We start from the raw sequence: 19,583 nt of genomic DNA, 5'->3' as shown, positions 1-19,583 counted from the left end.
TACAGATCCAAGCCCAGCAACATAGTGTGCATGCTTCCGAGCTGGCTAACCTGCCCTGTTGCTCAGCAGCAGTTGTGTGCTTTGCTTCTTTCTTAATTTTAACTAAATGCTGTACTAAGTTTAAAAAATTCCCACATGTTCAGACTGATTGATGAGACACTTAAACAATTAAAATCCTCACTTCATTCATTGGACTATGCTGAGTTGGTTGATCTGGACCAGATTGATGATAGAATATAATTAACTTCAGCACTGCCAGAAGGGGGAGTGGAAGGACTAGTCCTTGGATATGACTTGACCTCTGCTGGAAATGCATATTTTTGATTACTGGGTTGTGGGGGCTAACCATGTTGCCTCATGCTGTCAAATCGCCTACTTTCAGGCTTAGACTGGAATTGTTACTATTTTGTTTAAGACTCTGGACTGAAACCTGTGCCATACCATCACATTAACAGGGTCTTTAGAGGGAGGAAAAGAAGTTGGTTTCTAGAATGTAAAAAAAAAGTTCCCTATAACTTCCAAAATATATTGGGTATTTTTTAAACTTGGTTTTGCACCATGCTACACTTAATGCATAAATGCAGAATCATGCATGTGAAACTACGTGTTGAAGTGGTCTCAGGTCTGCATGGCTTTCATGCTAATATCAGAACTGCCACTGTAATGACATTGCTCAGTCTGAACCACTTTGTGTCATGGTTATTGAATAAGACAAATGAGAAGCACATTTCAGATTTAAACAGACAAATTGGGAAAGAATTTTCTTAGCATCAGAAAAATGTTGTAAAGGTTTCCTAAATGTTGCAATTGCATGAAGATTGAGGCTAATAATATTTGAGAATCTAAAAATAGGTACAGACGTTGTATAGTATACATGCAAATTTGCTTAGTTTTTGCTTGTTTGCAAACATTGGCATTTGGTGAATTCATACAAATTACTAAAGTATAAAACTTGCTGCAAAAGCATGATTCTTAATATGTCGATATTTTTAGGTTTTCAGTATGTTTTTGGAAACACTGGTCGACTTTATTCATGTTCATAAGGAAGACCTTCAAGACTGGCTGTTTGTTTTATTAACTCAACTATTGAAGAAAATGGGTGCTGATTTGCTTGGTTCTGTACAGGCAAAGGTACAGAAAGCACTTGATATTGCAAGGTCAGTATTATGTGACAAATGTCATAGGTTTATTCTCAATATCACCTGTTTTTAAACAACATTGGACTTATTTAGTGTAATTATATGTAGTTTAGTAGTTCATGTTGATTTTTCATTAAATTCTGTACATTTTGAAACTTACACCCTTTGTTCCTTTTGTCTCACATTCATTTTAGAAATTCAAGTGGTTCTTTCATACTGCAAGAAATTCAGAAATAGAAAATGAAACCGCTCAATAGTAAATATGTACTCTGCATTTGAACCAAATTGTGTTGGGCGGTGTGGGGTAGACCATCCACAATCTCATCACCTCTAGAGATCTGCCACCCACTTCTTCCAACATCATAGTTCCCGAATCTATCTCCTTTCCAAGATCCACAAGCCTGACCACCCTGGCTGACCCACTGTCTCAGCCTGCTCCTGTCCCACCGAACTCATCTCCACCTACCTCAGTACTGTCCTATTTTCACCCCCACCCCCACCCACAGTGCAGGAACTCCCCACATACATCCAAAACACCACCCTCACCCTCCACCTCCTCCAAGACTTATATTTCCCTGGCTTCCAACACCTCATCTTCACCGTGGACATCCAATCCCTCTACACCACCATCCGCCATGACCAGGGCCTCCAAGCTCTCTGTTTCTTCCTCTTCCAACGTCCCCACCAATACCCTTCCACTGATGCGCTCATTCATTTGGCTGAACTGGTCCTCAACAATTTCTCCTTCCAATCCTCTCGCTTCCTCCAGATGAAAGGGATAGCCATGGGCCCCAGCTATGCCTGTCTCTTTGGCTATGTGGAACAGTCCATCTTCCGTAGTTACAATGGCATCACTCCCTGCCTCTTCCTCTGCTACATTGAAGACTAAATCAGTGCCATCTTGTGCTCCCAAGAGAAAGTTGAGCAGTTCATCAACTTCACCAATACATTCCACCCTGACCTTAAACTTACCTGGACCATCTCTGACACCTCCCTCCTCTTCCTAGACCTCTCCATCTCCATTAACGATGACCGACTCGACACTGACATTTTTTTCACAAACACACCAACTCCCACAGCTACCTGGATTACACGCCTTCTCACCCTACCTCCTGCAAAAATGATATCCCATATTCCCTCCGCCTCTGCCATATCTGCTCCCAGGAGGGCCAGTTCCACCACAGAACAGACTAGATGTAAAGACTGTAATTTCGCCTCCCATGTGGTTGAAGATGCCCTCCAATGCATCTCATCCACGTCCAGTACCTCTGTTGTCAAACCCCACCTGTAGCAAGGACAGAAACCCCTCCACAGTCTTCATCTTCCATCCCACCAACCTCCGCATGAATCGCATCATCTGACATTTCCGCCACCTACAAATGGACCCCACCACTAGAGATATAGTTCCCTCCCCACCCCTATCTGCTTTCTGCAAAAAACGTTGCATCTGTGACTACCTGGTCAGGTCCACGCCCCCTCCCTGCCCCCCCCCCCCCCCCCCCCCCCAAACAAGCCACCCTCCCCTCTTGGCACTGCCCCTGCCACTGCAGGAATTGCAATTAAAACTCCTCCCTCACCTCCCTCCAAGGCCCCAAAGGAGCCTTCCACATCCATCAAAGATTTTCCCTCACTTCCACACGTCATTTATTGTATCCATTGCTCCCGATGTGGTCTCCTTTACGTTGGAGAGACTGGACGCCTTCTCGCAGAGCGCTTCAGGGAACATCTTCCGGTCACCCGCACCAATCAACCCCACCGTCCCATGGCTGAGCGTTTCAACTCTCCCTTCTACTCTACCAAGGACATGCAGGTCCTGGGCCTCCTCCATTGTCACTCCCTCACCACCCGACATCTGGAGGAAGAATGCCTTATCTTCTGCCTCTGAACCCTTCAACACCAGGACATCAATGTGGACTTCACCAGTTTCCTCATTTTCCCCTCCCCCACCCTTACCCCAGTTCCAACCTTCCAGCTCAGCGCCATCCTCATGACCTGTCCTACCTGCCAACCTTCCTTCCCACCTATCTGCTCCACCTCCTCTCAACGTACCACCTTTATCCCCACCTCCAACCACCTATTGTACTCTTAGCTAGCTTCTCCCCAGCCCCCTTACTGATGAAGGGCTCCTGGACGAAACATCTGTTTTCCTGCTCCTCGGATGCTACCTGACCTGCTGTGCTTTTCCAGTACCACTTTAATCTTGACTCTGATCTACAGTCCTCCCTTTTGCCAGTTCTTTGTCAGTCTGGGCTTATTCATGCCAACAGTATCTACTCTGCATCTTAGTCCATGTAGGGTCTTGCACGCAATTAAATAGAAAACACCAACTGATTGTTCTGTCTGATGGCCATAACCAAATGTTTAGAAGGGCTAGGAGTTTGCTGACACTAAATTACAGGGTAAAAAGTGAGGTCTGCAGATGCTGGGGATCAGAGCTGAAAATGTGTTGCTGGTTAAAGCACAGCAGGTCAGGCAGCATCCAAGGAACAGGAAATTCGACGTTTTCGAGCCATTAGGAATAAATTACAGCATTTATACAGGATAAACATTTGATTGTTTATGCTTGAAAGATATTACCTAGAATAGGATATCTAAACTAGATTTGGGAATTCGCCCATATGACATGTATTTTTGGGCATCAACTGGCCTCCATAACATCTAATTTGGTGAGGAGGAAATTCATCACTTTTACAAACCAACCTGTGCTGCTATCTTGGTTCAGCACAAACAACAATCCGTAATAAGTTCTAATGTCCAAAACAGACTGGTGGTTCCAATCTGAGATACTGCTGCAAGATTGTTTTATCTCAAGCCAGCCAGTCTCATCTGGACTCAGGAAAAAATGAGTTTCAACAAGTAGTGTAAGTTGTAAATGTAGACTGAACAAAACGTGGAGCTAACAAGCCTGATACTTTCAAACCCAATTACTCATTTGTCTCAACATAATTGGCCCACTTTCTCACTGTGAATGTTGTAGCAGCCTAACTTTAAGTTAAGATTCACAAGCAACTCTGTCGAGCTCACTCGGAGTGCGGCCTAATGCCCAATAGTGTGTGCAAAGTGGTTTCATCATTCAGCTAAAAGTATTTTTGTATTCCAATATCCATATAGTTAATAAAACAACAAAAAACTTTCAGAGATTTACAGGGGTTTTATTGTAAATCTATACTTGAGCACAAACCTCAATTTCCACCTTTTTCCTTTGGAAATTTTCCCTGTCCAGAAACCAAGGACCCACGGGAAAAATTCAACTCTTTTCAAAATGTACCAAATTGCCCAGTTAACAAATAGCAAGAACTGCCCCCAGGAACGGTGTCACAAGATGCAAAAATCAAAAACTAAAAAAAAGGGTGGGGTGGAGAATGGTGTTGGTAAGGGCAACAATGCATCCCATCCCCATAGTACCCACCTATCCTGAAGTGCATTAAAGGTATTGGTGGACAGTCTGCGCTCCCTTACCAAGGACACTGGCATGCGGACATAACTGAGGAAGAAAGTCAGGCAGTCTGGAATTATGGCTGGAATAACAAGTCACCCAACATCTAAGTACTCTATTGCCTACCAGAGCCAGTCACAATTATGAAAAATAAAAAAGGAAGGAAAGCAAAATATTCTTAGGAAGAAAACTTTTGTACTCTAACCCTGTTCTGTTGTACCCCACTCTCTTCCAATTACACTCTTATTTCAGTTTATAGAGGAAAAAAACACCAGATTCTATTTTAAAACTAGCCTGAAGTTGTCAAAAACTGCTAGTCTCATTTGGAGCACATAATAGTGGTTACTTTGACAATTCAAACTGTCATTTTGACATTGGGATTAAATCATGATCAGTTATGCTGTTGCTAAAATTTCAACTTTCCCCACCAGCAATATATCTGATCTTATGTGGAAATTTCATAGTAACAGTTAAGTCCTCAGTTTTTTCAAGTTGAATTGGTATCAGTTTGATGTTTTATAGTTCAGACTTTAACACTGATAGGTTGTTATTGAAGTTCTTCTCTCGCACTCATCAGTGGTGAAAGCCTCCCATGTTGCCAGGTAATTCAACAAGAGCGCAAGCTTTGAGCGTAGGATCCTTGCAAACAAAAATTATATTCGCTTACTCAACCTGACCTTGCTTGCAAAACTCAACACAATGCATTTGTAGTTCAGTGTGATTCTGCAGTTGAGCAGCATTCACTGACCTATCCTGAGTATTTTAATGGCTACACTTATAACCTGTCTAAGAAAATCAGCTCAGTGTGTAACGTGGCTCATTGACACTTGCTGGAAGTGACATTAGTTCCTATGCAGGGATCTGTTCTCTGGTAAATGAAATATGTCCTAGACTTGCACACTTCCTTAATTACCCAGAAGAATGAGGCACTTCTAATTTTCCATTACTTTTTCTGTGTTAACACCTGGATCATTCAGAGGTGACTTATGAACCAATCATTGCCCTTTCTCCTTTGATAAAAATTGTTGAGGCAGAAATTTGACTGATTTTTTTTCTGATGATTGCAAGATAAATAGCTTTGTAACATGAATCACTTAATTTCCAAGAACAGCTCAAAACCAGCACTGTCCCAATTAGAATGTGGAATGATTGTTCCTCATGGTTGCTTGTCAGGCAACACAATGTCACATTGAAAAGGTTGAGAAATTCTTTAGAAACATCAAAATTCTGCCTATTAATGCAGGAATATAGGTTATAGGCACATGTTTGTCCAGCAGCCTTAGAAACTGTTAATTATATTTTCAATGACCTCACAAAAAAGACAATTCTAAGAAACGTGGTGTAATATGAATAAGCACTTCGTGTAAAGTTGAATAAAATTCAATGCGCTAACTATACTTTTAAATATTTATTTGCAGAGAGTCTTTCCCAAATGACCTGCAGTTCAGTATTTTAATGAGATTCACTGTTGATCAGACACAGACTCCAAACTTGAAGGTTAGTTGTGCGTATGTAGAAACCAATATATTTAGCAACTCTAATCTTAAAGACTTACTTTGCGGAATGTGATCTTTTAGTTTCCCCTGTTTATTGGTTTCATGTTAATTAACTGCCACACTCCACTCACCAGTGGAAAAAAATCTCATGCTTAGTTTTCAGTTATTTTCTTTTACTGTGAATTCCTAATCTCTCGCAAAATTTGACAAAACCAGTTGTAAAACACAAGACTCCCTGTTTGACCCTGTTCACTTACAGAAAAAGGTTCATTGATTTTAAAAAAAATTATTCCTTGTGCCAATATGGAATAGTTTGCATTTTGTCTCGGATAAAAAACAATGAATGTTATAAGTGCAAAGTTCAACTTTTGGGGGGAAAAAAACTACTCCCAATTAAAAATTACTTCATTCCAGACAGGGGAATCCTAACCAGGACTGTTTATTTTAGAAAGTTGAACAAGATGCATAGGAGGTGGCAATGGTATAGTGATAATGTCACTGGAATAATAATCCAGAGGCCCAGAATCACCTTCCCATCTTGACAGCTGAAGGAATTTAAATTTAAATAATTAATAATTAAAGTTAGTACCTGTAGTGGTGACCATAAACCATCATTGATAGTTGCCTGATTCACTAATGTCCTTTACTTCCATGTGACTCCAGATCAATGGCCAAGGGTTGAATCTTAAATGCCTTCTGAAATGATTTCAAAAGCTTTTGAGTTGTTCTAAACAACTACAAAATCAAAAAGTAAGAGAACCAAACTGACTTAGCATTGGCATAAGTGTCAAAAACAAGTGTCATAAAACCCAACCATGTCACCATTGCCAAATCCACCTACTGACATCTATTGACTTGTGCCAAGAATGATGGAGCTATCCAACGCAGTAGTCAAGCGACTTCCTGACATGTCCTACTCACTCAGTCACACCTTAGAATGTTCCTGAACCACCATAACCCTACCTAGGTATATACTGTCGCCCCAGCAAGACCGATTCAGTGATGCAGTGATATAATCAAAAGCGATACCTCAACATTGAATCTGTATCCCATAAAATCTCATGGCATCAGGATTACCCATTCAATTGATGAATCACTTCTCCATATTGAACACCAGTTGGAAGAAGCATTGATGATGGCAAGAACGCAGAATGAACTTTGGCTGGAGGTCTTCAATGTCCATCACTAAAAGTGGCTTAGTAGTGACACTAATCACTGTTAACCAAGTCTTGAAAGACATAGCTGCTCAACTGAACTTACAATAGATGGTGTGGGAACCAACAAAAGGTGGAAATCTACTTGACCTCAAACTCGCCAGGATGTCACAGACCGTATCGGTCAGAGTGGCCATTGCACAATCCTTGTGGAGATGAAAGATGGTACCTCCTCTGTAACATAGAACATTACAGCGTAGTACAGGCCCTTCGGCCCTCAGTGTTGCGCTGACCTTTCGAACCAATCTGAAGCCCATCTATCCTACAGTATTCCATTTTCATCCATATGCCTATCCAATGACCATGTAAATGCCCTTAAAGTTGGCGAGTCTACTACTGTTGTAGGCAGTGTGTTCTATGCCTACCTCTGACACCAGTCCTATATCTTTCACTCCTCAATCTAAAGCAATGACCTCTCGTGTTAGCCAGCACCATCCAAGGAAAAAGGCTCTAACTGTCCATCCTAAATACGCTCTGATTATCTTGTATGTTTCAATTGTTACCTCTTGACCTTCTCTCTAATGAAAACAGCTTCAAGTTCCTCAGCCCTTCCTCATAAGACCTTCCGAACATACCGGGCAATATCCTAGTAACTCTCCTCTGAGCCCTTTTCAAAGCTTCCGCATCCTTCCTACAAGGCAGTGGCCAGAACTGTACACAATACTCCAAGTGCAGCTGCACCAGAGTTTTGTACAGCTGCATCACGACCTCGTGGCTCTGAAACTCTATCCCTCTACCAATAAAAGCTAACACACCTATTCCTTCTTAACAACCCTATCAACCTGGGTGGCAACTTTCAGAAATCTTTGTACATGACCACCGTGATCTCTCTACTCTTCTACACTACCAAATATCTTAGCATTAGTCCAGTATTCTTTATTCCTATTGCAGTTTCCAAAGTGAATCACCTCACTTTTCTACATTAAACTTCATTTGCCACCTGTCAGCCTAGCTCTGCAGCTTATCTATGTCCCTCTGTAACCTGCAACATCTTTCAGCACTACCTACAACTCCAGCAACCTTAGTGTCATCCACAAATTTACTAACCTGTCCTTCTACGCCCTCATCTAGGTCATTTATAAAAATGACAAACAACAGTGGCCCCAAATTAGATCCTTGTGGTACTTCACTAGTAATTGAACTCCAGGATGAACATCTCCCATCAACCCCTACCCTCTGTCTTTCAGCTAGCCAATTTCTAATCCAAACCGCTAAATCACCCTCAATCCCTTGCCTCTGTATTTTGTGCCGTGGGGATCCTTATCAAATGCCTTACTGAAATCCATATACACCACATCAACTGCTTTACCCTCATCCACCTGTTTGGTCACCATCTCAAAGAACTCTAAGGTTTGTGAGGCACGACCTACCCTTCACAAAACTGTGTTGACAATCCCGAATCAACTTATTCCTCTCTAGACGATTATAAATCCTATCTGTTATAACCTTTTCCAACACTTTACCCACAACCGACGTAAACAGGATAGATCCAGCAAATAAAACTGAATATCCTTGAAGTGCTCTGCTCTGGACCATCATCAGCAGCTGATTTGTAATTAATGGCAGTCTTATGTCCCAGCACTCTACGATTACTATCAAGCCGGATAATAAATTTTGTTCGAATTAAGCAGCAATGGACATACCTAAAATCCAAAACTACCCTAACCAATAGATTAAAGCTCCGGAGTTCTGCCACATCTGTTTCTGACTGATAGTAGACATTGAAGAAGTGACAGTAGGTGATGGCTGCACAAATATTCCTGAATAATGGAGGACCCCAGCAACCCACTGTAAAACAAAAACCCCAAAGAACTGCAGATGTTGGAAATCGGAGATTGCTGGAAAAGCCCAGCAGGTCTAGTAGCACCTATGGAGAGGGAGCGGAGGTATTGTTTCATGTCTGGTGACTCCTTCAGAACAGGGTGATATGACTGCAAAGAATTTGGAACCATCTTCAGTCAGAAGTACCAAGTGGGCGATCCATCTCCGCACCCCCCCGAAGATCCCAGAATTTTGGGTGCCAGTCTTCAACAATATGGATTTTCCCCCTGTGATATTCGGAAATATTTGAAGGCACTGGATGCTGCAAAAGCTGTGGGCCCTGAAGGTGTTCCAGCAGTAGTACAGAAAACCTGTGCTCAGGTATTTTTCATACCCTTAGGCTGTTGCAATACAGCTACAATACTGGCATCTACCGAACAAATGAAAAATTGTCCAGTTATGTGCTGAGCATAAAAAGCAGGACAAATTCAATCAAACCAATTACCGCCCCATTAGTTTATTCTGGATCATCAGCAAAATCATGAAAGTGGTCACTGATGCTATCACGCAACACTTACTCAGCAGTAAGCAGCTCAGTGACACTCAGTTCGTGTTTTGCCAGGACTGCCTGGCTACTGCTCTCATTACTTTGATTTGATCACATACAAAAGTGCTGAACTTCAGAGATCAGGTGAGCGTGATTGCTCTCAACATGGACTGGGCTGATGTGGCAAGTAACATTCTCGCCATGCACGTGCTTTTCAAAAACTATTTCTAACAGGAGTGAATCTAACCATCAATCGTTGATGTTCAATGGCATTGCAATTGCGGAATCCCCCACTAAGAACAACTGGGGGACACCACTGATGAAATTGAACTGGACTAGTCATAGAAATATTGTTGGACAAGGGCAAGCCAAAGTCTAGGAATTCTGCAAGGAGCATCTCATTTCCTGTCTCCCCACTGCCTGTTCACCATCTACAAGACATGAGCGCATAACACCATATGGAGTAGAAGTGGGCAATTTAGCTCACCGAGTTGGCTCTGCAGGGAATAAAATAATCTGACCATCCTCAACTCCACAGTTCTGCCTTTTCCCCATGACCCTTGATTCCCTTGATGATTAAAAATCCGCCTTTAGCAGCTTGAGTGCACTTCATACCCAGCCTCAGTAGCCCTCCATGGTAAAACTTCACCAGATTGACAACCTTCCTGAGATAAGAAATCATCTTTGTTTTAAATGTGTGTCTCTTTATTCTGAGATTATGCCCTCTGATCCTCAACTGTCCCACAAGGAGAAACAATTGTCTGGCATCTACCCTTCCAAACTCTTTGAGAATCTTGTATGTTTCAATGAAGTCTCCACTTATTCTTCTAAACTCCAGTGAGTATGATCCCAATATACTCAACCTGTCTCTGTTAGATAGTTCCTACATATCTGGTGCAAGCCTTCTATGGACTGCCTCTACAGCCAGTCTATCTTCCCTTAAATGAGGGGCCCAAAACTGAGTCATTTGTAATGAACCACATTCTACTTAGCTCGATCTGTGCAAAAAGCTTGATACCATTCAAGACAAAACATCCCACTTTCTTGGTACCCAATCCACCACCTTCACTCCCTCATCAGCAACACAGTGGCAATGTGACCAATCTCTATATGATGCATGCAATAACTCAAAATATTGAAGACAAAGGCTCCTCCTCCACCAGTGGCTTTCAAATCTACGACCTCCACCTAGGCGGACAAGGGATGGATGGGACCAATCGCAAATTCCATCCAAGCTTTTTATACCACCCTGACTTTGAATTGTATCACCATTCCTTTATCATCACTGAGTCATATCCTGGAACTTCCTTCCTAACAGCAGTGTGCATGCCCTCATTGCACTGGGTCAAGAAGGCAGGTCAATGCCACTTCCTCCAGGGTAATTAGGAATCAACAATAAATACTGGCCTTGCCAACAATGGCCACATCTCTCAATCTTTTGTATTTTAAAGGTGGTGTTTAAACTACTGTGCATATTTCATAGGCAACCAAAGAATGGGATAAATAATAGAAGTACATTTGATAGGAAATTCCACAGGGAGAGGTGTGTAATTTAGGGTACTGACAATGGAGGACTCCAATTATCTTAATATAAGCTGGGATAACAATAATGTAAAAAAAAACATGGAGAGCGGCAAGTATTTATTAAGTGTATTCAAGATAATTTGTTTTTAAATATACTTCTAACAAGATTGATGGAGGCTGGAAAATGGGTTGGTCATTGTTTAGGCCACTTTTTGGAATATTGTGTGCAGTTTTGGTCTCCCTCCCATTGGAAGGATGTTGTGAAACTTGAAAGGATTCAGAAAAGATTTATAAGGATGTTGCCAGGGTTGGAGGATTTGAACTATAGGGAGAGGCTGAATAAGCTGGGGCTGTTTTCAATGGAGCGTCGGAGGTTATGGGGTGACTTTGTAGAGGTTTATAAAATCATGAGGGGCATGGATAGGGTAAATAAACAATGTCTTTTCCCTGGGGTGGGGGAATCCAGAACTAGAGGGTTTAGGTTTAAGGTGAGAGGGGAAAGATATGAGACCTAAGGGGCAACTTTTTCATGCACCGAGGTGTGTGTGGAATGAGCTGCCAGAGGGCATGGTGGAGGCTGGTACAATTACGATTAACAGGCATCTGGATAGGTATACGAATAAGAAGAATTTAGAGGAGTATGGATCAAGTGCTGGCAAGTGGGACTAGATTAGGTATAGGATGACTGGGTGGCATGGACAAGTTGGACCAAAGGCTCTGTTTCCGTGCTATACGTCTTTATGACTATTGATCATATGTCAATGGGGGTGCATTTAGGGCACAGTAATGTATGGTATCATAAAATTCAGATTATGTATTGAGAAAGACAAGTAATTTGAGTGAAAATAATTAATTAGAGGTGGAGCAATGTCAGTGGTATGAGAATGGCGCTGTCCCTGCTAAATTGATATGAAATGTTGGCTGACAAAACTGTAATATAACAATTGGCTGTCTTTGAAGAGGAGGTAGGTCAGGCACAGTCAAACTGTTTCCCTGAGAGGCAAGGTAGCCCAATCAAAATCTCATTTAGTGCTGTCTGATTGACCTAGATATTGAAGTGAAGATGAAAATTTCAAAGTTTGTGGATGATACAAAGCTTAGAACTGTTACAAACTGAGAATGCAGAACTTTAAAAGGATAATGACATGTTAGTGAAGTGAGCTGATAGGTGGCAGATGAAGGTCTGTGTGAAGAATTGTAAGATTGTACAAAATGTACCAAGGACATGAAGAGACTGTATAATCAAGGGTACTATTCCAAAGGATGTGAAGGAGCAGAGAGATCTGGGTATATCTGTGCATAATTTATTAAAGGTGGTAGGAAAGGTGGACAAAGTGGTTAATATAGTATCCTAGGATTTATTAATAATGACATGGAATACAGGGATAGTTAGGAATACTACCTTTGAAAGATAGAACCTTCAGGATAGTAATCTCAAAAATACTACTTTTTTTGCCAAGAGCTTCACCCTTTGGCTTCAGGGATGGTGTAGAGAGGAGAAGTTTAGAGTTTTGGGACATTAGACCACTTTTGGGAAAGGAGGAAACTGTTTGTTTGAAAGATATGAGCTTTATCTGAGCCAAAATGGAGCTATCCTCCTGGCTGAGAGTTTAAATAATGAAGTGGGGATGGATTTAACATTGTAAGGCAGGGAGAGGGTTGACTTAATGTGGCTATTTTTGGAAGTATTAGTGAGGTCAAAAGAGAAGGTGGGTGACGGAAAAAAGTGAAGAAAACTGAGTTTTGACAGTGAACAAATAAATGGTAGTCTTTCAGTGGGGAAGAAAGAGATAAGGGCAGCGTTAAACTGTGTATGTAAATACATGGAGTAACATGAACAAAACTGGAGGTGAAAGTTGCTGTTGGTGGATATGACATAGCACTGACAGAAACATAGCTCAAACCAAAAAAGGATGAGGTATAAAGGTTTTTCTTAGAAACAGGGTGGCTAAGTAAAGATTTAGCAGTCTTGGTCAAAGATAGTATCGTAGTCCTTGAATGAGACACAATTCCTGAATTAGAATCTATATGCTTAGAGATGAGAAACGGGAATAGAGCAGTGACCTTCTTGGATATTTATTCTAAGCTTCCAAATAGTGTGGAGGAAGTAGAAGAGACAGCATTTGTATGCAGATTTATGGAAACCTGCAGGACAAGAAAGGTTGTGATAGTTGCTGATTCCAATTACCCCAGGAGAAAGGTAGAACATGGTGCATGGAGGAAGAGAAATTCCTGCAATATGTGCAGGAAAACTTTCAGGTCCAGCACATTCCTTTCCTAACGTGGAGGAAGCTGTGCTGTATCTGATCCGAGGAAATGAGGCAGGCCAAGAGGAGAACAACAAAGTAGGGGAATATTTGGGAAGTAGTCATAATATAACAAACTTTAGTGTTGAGTTGAAAAAGGATAAAAAAATCAATCAAGGATTAAGATCCCAGACTGGAAACGGGCAGATTTTAGGGATGTAAAAGTTGACCTGGAACAAGGTTGATTGGAAATACATTTTGGTGGATAATACAGTAGATGAGAAATGGAAGACTTTCAAAGAGAGATGAATAGGATGCAAGCTAGGTACATATCTGATATCCAAAGTGAGAGAAGTGTGGATGTCTAAGCATATGAGAAAATATGGAAGAAAAAGGAGGCATATGATGGACACCAGAATAGTAATAGCTAAAGAAATCAGGAAGCATACCTTAAATGCAAGAGGAAGGTGAAGGTGGAAGGAAGCGTAAAGAAAGGATGGAAGATTGTGCTTGAAAATAAAATAGTAAAAGTGTTCTTCAAACATAGAGTGAAAGATAGTGGTGCCTATTTTTTAAAAACAAAGCAGGTAAACTACTCTCTGCAGCAAAAGGTTCGGCAGAAGTAAGAAATGAATATTCTGCTTCTGACTACCAAATTAGAAGATGGCCCAATTGAAAACATGGATGTTGAGCAGTAAAGCAGCAGATAAAGAAGGGTTTAAAAGGCTGGCAGCACTAGTTAGAGAGGTTGCCAGGCCTGGATGGGATGGAAATTACGAGGCTTTTGACAGAAATTTTCCAGGCCTCTCTGAACACAGGGCCAATCCCAGGGGGCTATAGGATTGCAAATGTGGTCTGTTTCAGAAAGAGGCAAAGGATAACCCAGGAAATTACAGACCTATTAACTTGACATCAATAGTGGGAAAATTGATGGAGGATAAAGCGAGATACGATAAATATCCACTTAGAGACTAATACTAGACAGTCAACATGACTTGGTCAAGAGCAGGTCATGTCTGACAAATTTAACTGAGTTCTTTAATAAGATGATGCAGACAGTAGATGAGGATGCTGCTTTGGATGTTTTATATTTGGACTTTCAGGAGACATTTGATATGGTGTTACAAGGTAGGTTGATTAGCAAGTTAGAAATGGATGGAATTGCTGGGTCCTTGACAGCATAGATTAGAAGTTGGTAAAAGGTCAGATATAGATGGGCATTTCTTAGTCTGGAGACCAAGTTGAAAAGTGGTGTTCCTCAGGGTTCAAGTGTATAATTCTCTGAAAGTGGTCAGGCAAGTTCAAGTAGTTGGCTTATAGGTTCTTTGGGTTTACAAATTGAGGCATAGATTAAAAAAGCGAGAAAGTGATGCTACACCTCTACAAATCATTGGTCAGACCACATTTGGAGTATTGTGTTCAGTTCTGGACACTTCATTTAAGACAAGATGTTAATGCCCTGAAGAGAGTGCAAAGGAGGTTTGCTGAAATGATACCAAGATTAAGGGATTTTAGACACCAGAAAAGATTAGAGAAATTCAGACTTATTCTCCCGAGAGTGGAGAAGATCACAAGATGACCTTTTTGAGGTGATCAAACTTATGACTCTTTTGACTGGGTATGGAAGGATATTCTGTTTCCATTAGTTGGTATATCAGTAACTAGATGTCATAAATGCAAAATTGTCAGCAAAAATGAGATGAGGAGAAACTTCTTTTACTCGATTGGAATGTGATGCCTGGGAGAGTGCTGGAGATAGATTCAGTAAAAGCTTTGAAACAAGAAATGTTTGAAAGTGATAAATTTTAGAGGGCTACAGAAATAGAGCAGGAGAATGGGACTAGTTGGGTAACTCCTTTAGTTTAAAATTCTATAATTCTAAGAGCTACAGTATTATGTATTGTTCTGGACTCCACACTTCAGGACAGATGTGAATGCATGGTAGTGTGTGTAAGGTGTTTACACAAGTGGTTCCAGTGATGAGAAATTTCACTTCAAGAAGGTAGGTTAGAGAAATGTGAACTGTTTTCTTAAAGAGCAGATTTGATTAAACTTTAAAAATCATGAGAGGTCTGGACATAAAAGACAGGGGGAAACTTACCGCTCGATCAAGAATGAGAGGACGTGCATTCATGATTTGTCGAAGGAGTAAATATGATATGAGAAGAAACATTTTCACACAGTATGCGATTCAGGCCAGGAATGCAGTGACTGACAACATATGGAGGGGGCAGGTTCAAACAAAGCATTCAGAAGGATGTAAGAGGAGTATTTACATAGAGATGGCATGTAGAGTTAAGGGAAATAGGACAGCAATGTGATACTAAGTCCTGATGCTTGTTCAGAGAGTTGGTACAGACTCAATGAGCTGAATGGCCTCTGTTCTGTGAGAATTTTGTGATTCTCTGAGGTGTTGAAGGTAAAACAAAGAGGTAAGCTGATGACAGATATCAATTGGATAATACAGTTAAGAACCACGTTAACTACAGAAAGGTCAGGGAGACAATGAAAAAATAATAAGATTGTGCAGCAAGATACTGGCAACTAACCTAATGGAAAATTCAAAAACCTTCTACAGGCATACAAATGTTCAAGGGCAGCTGAACTGAGAAAGGGTTGAGAGAATCCAGACATTGAGGTCATAGGCAAAATTTTGAGCGGTCTCGACATTGCAGCTAGAGTGAAATAATTCACTGTTGTGGCAAAGCCAAATCAGAGGGTACAAGTTAAATTGATTAACAAAAGAACCAAAGATGATGTTTTTATATACTGGAAATGGTTAGGGTCTGTATTGCGTTGCTTCAGCAGGTGGTGGAAGCAGTTCGCTGTCACTTTCAAAAGAAAGTTAGATAAACTACTGAAGCTAAAAGGAAGTGAGCAGGGTTATGGGAAAAGGACTGGATCATGTGACTAGTTAAGTTCTTAAATAGTCAGACAATGTGAACTCAACAGGGCAAATGGTCTCCTGTGCTGTTCCCATTTTGGGATTCTGTCCAAATTATTGGAATAATTCATTATTTTCAGTCCTGACTTTCCTCTTTTTTCTTATTTCTATCACTTCATTCAATTGTTGGGTATTTCATTTTTGTTGGTACAAAATATCTTTCAATTGTGCTTTCCTCAATGAAATCCAAATTTTCCTTAACTTTTTAACTAATTTCAAATCTGCCACATGGGAATCAGTTTTTAAGTTTGGTAATTTTAATTACAGAAACTAAAGCCTGGTAACTATTAAAACTTATAATCATTTTCAGTTTGATTTCTCACTGATTAAAATTAGCCATTTTAGTTATGAGTTGATGAAAATTGAATACTGTCCCTTTAAAGTTGAAGAGTGAAGTCATTGGAAATATCTCTCTCTTCTTGTCCCTCCATCCCCTAGAGATGTAGCAAATTATTACATCTCCTGCACTTCCCGCTCCTCCACTCTTGAACCCCACCCCTCCAATCACCATCAGGACTGAACCCCACTGGTCCTCACCTACCACCCCACGAACCTCCAGATACATCGTATCATCCTTCGTCATTTCCACCACCTCCAAACAGACCCCACCACCAAGGATATATTTCTCTCCCCACCTCTATCAGCGTTCCGGAAAGACCACACCTTCTGCAACTCCCTCGTCAGATCCACACCCCCCACAACCCAATCTCCACTCCCAGCACCTTCCCCTGCAACTGCAAGAAATGCAAAACTTGTGCCCACACCTCCCCCCTCACCTCCCTCCAAGGCCTTCCATATCCGTCAGAAATTCACCTGCACCTCCACACACATCATTTACTGAATCCGCTGCACCCAATGTGGCCTCCTATACATTGGGGACACAGGCTGCCTACTTGCAGAACATTTCAAGGAACACCTCTGGGACACTCGCACCAACCAACCCAACCGCCCTGTGGCTGAATACTTTTACTGCCCCTCCCACTCCGCCAAGGACATGCAGGTCCTTGGCTTCCTCCATTGCCAGACCATGGCAACACAACGGCTAGAGGAAGAGCGCCTCATCTTCCGCCTAGGAACCCTCCAACCACAAGGGATGAATGCAGATTTCTCCAACTTTCTCATTTCCCCTCCCCCCACCTTTTCTCTGTCCCAACCCTCAGACTCAGCACCGCCTTCTTGACCTGCAATCTTCTTCCCGACCTCTCCACCCCCACCCCATCTCCGGCCTATTACCCTTACCTTAACCTCCTTCCACCTATCGTACTCCCAATGCCCCTCCTCCCTACCTTTTATCTTAGCCTGCTTGGCACACCCTCTTCATTCCTGAAAAAGGGCTTATGCCCGAAACATCGATTCTCCTGTTCCTTTGATGCTGCTTGACCTGCTGCGCTTTTCCAGCAACACATTTTTAAGCTCTCATCTCCAGCATCTGCAGTCCTCACTTTCTCCTTGCAAATCATTACAGTACATTATCTGTCATAGTGAATAGGAACAGGAAAAGGCCATCTGCTCAAGCCAGTTCCATCATTAATGAGATCACTGCTGATCTGATCTGTGGCCTAACTCCATATATCTGCCTTTGGCTGTATCTCTTAGTGTGTTTGTTTGACAAAAAAGTCATCTATCTCAGATTTAAAATTAACAGATCGAGTATTCACTGCTATTTATGGAAGAGGGTTCCAAACATGAACCATCCTTCATATATAGAAGTGGTTTCTATCAACTGTCCTGAATAATCATGCTATAATTTTTACACTATGCACCCCATTTCTAGAACACCGAATCAGTGGAAATCTTTCTCCCATCTTTTCTGGCTAATACCTTGAGGACTTCAGTCAGATTGCCCTTTTGACTTCATAAATTCTAGAGAAAATACGCCTAACGGATCCCCTCATAACCTAATCTCTGAAGTCCAGGAATCATTGTTGTAAGCTGCTATTATACTCCCATCAAAGCCAATACATCCTTCCTTAGGTGTGGTGCTTACAATACTCCAAATGGAATCTAACTACAGTTTTGTATAGCTGCAACAAAACTTCCATGTACTTTATACTCCAGTCCTCAAGACATCAAGTCCAGCATTGCATAAGCCTTCTTGATTATTTTCTGCATCTGTTCAAAGTATTTTAAAAATCTCTGCACCTGAACACCTAAATCTCTTTGAATGTAACTTCAAATGTCAAGAAGGTATCCTGATCTTTGTTGGTCCATAACTTCACGCATTCTTACATTGAACACCATCTGCTACAGTTGTGCCCAATCATTTAGTCTATCACTAACTCTTTTGTAATTTTATACTTTTATAATTCCACCTAACTTTGTCACCAGCACATTTCAATGTTTGGACTTTTTAATACCATTATCCAAATTAAGAAATAGTGTGAATAAGTGACACCACAACACACATCCTTGTGGAACACCACTAGTCACATCCTACTAATTTGAAGACTTCCCATTATCCCTTTTTCTATCACCTGCACACTATCAGTTTCCCAGCTATGTCAGTAATATGTTCTAAATTCAGTGGCCTTCTACTTTAATATGCTTTGCAGAAGGATATTGCTGCTGCTCAGTTGTCATCTAGTACCAATTAAATAGGTCAGATTGTAATCATAATTTCAGATTTTCATTTCAAAACGGACAGAATCTGTTAACAATCAGCAGATAATTTTTATTACATACAGTTAACAAGCCATATAGATCATTGGGAAATAATGGATTAGCCATAGCTCTGTTGAATGAGAGAATTTGTTTAAGAGGCTGAATGGCCTTGTGCACAAAACTGGAAATTAAGTTTGAACCTTATATAACTGTTGTTCAACAAATTTGTTTCTGCAAAGATAACATGAATACGTGAAGGAAAATTCATACCTACCTCATGAACACAAAGGTTTTATAACATTAGATAAAGTAGAAAAGGAGTCTGATCAATAAGAAATGAATTTCTTATGATCATCAAGTTCCCATTCATAGTGTCTGAACACATGAACACATGTTTATTGCTAATAGAAGTTGTGTGTTCTTGGTTTTAAATGTGTTTTTCTCTTAGAAATAAAGCCATAATTTGCACAATTTCATTGGTTGATCTGACTTCCAGGTTAAAGTTGCCATTTTGAAGTACATCGAAACATTGACTCTACAGATGGATCCTGCAGATTTTGTAAATTCCAGTGAAACCCGTTTAGCAGTATCAAGGATCATCACGTGGACAACTGAGCCAAAGAGCTCTGATGTTAGAAAGGTATCTATTTTGTCTGACCTTTTTTATATTTAATT

General features: G+C 41.0%; 1 protein-coding gene across 8 annotated transcripts in view; it reads left to right on the top strand.

The window, feature by feature from the left end:
* Positions 1-19,583, top strand: part of clasp2 (cytoplasmic linker associated protein 2) — a 332,562-nt gene that overhangs the window by 241,142 nt on the left and 71,837 nt on the right. For all 8 annotated transcript variants that reach the window (XM_060822878.1, XM_060822864.1, XM_060822868.1 and 5 more), the window contains 3 exons: positions 994-1,157; positions 5,994-6,072; positions 19,405-19,548. In XM_060822878.1, coding sequence (XP_060678861.1) covers positions 994-1,157; positions 5,994-6,072; positions 19,405-19,548 — 387 coding nt within the window. The remainder of the gene's footprint in view (positions 1-993; positions 1,158-5,993; positions 6,073-19,404; positions 19,549-19,583) is intronic.

Source organism: Hemiscyllium ocellatum, chromosome 4, assembly GCF_020745735.1.
Source record: "Hemiscyllium ocellatum isolate sHemOce1 chromosome 4, sHemOce1.pat.X.cur, whole genome shotgun sequence".
Lineage (NCBI taxonomy): Eukaryota > Metazoa > Chordata > Chondrichthyes > Orectolobiformes > Hemiscylliidae > Hemiscyllium > Hemiscyllium ocellatum.
The sequence above is the reverse complement of the archived record's forward strand: the minus strand, read 5'-3'. Positions and strand labels throughout refer to the sequence as shown.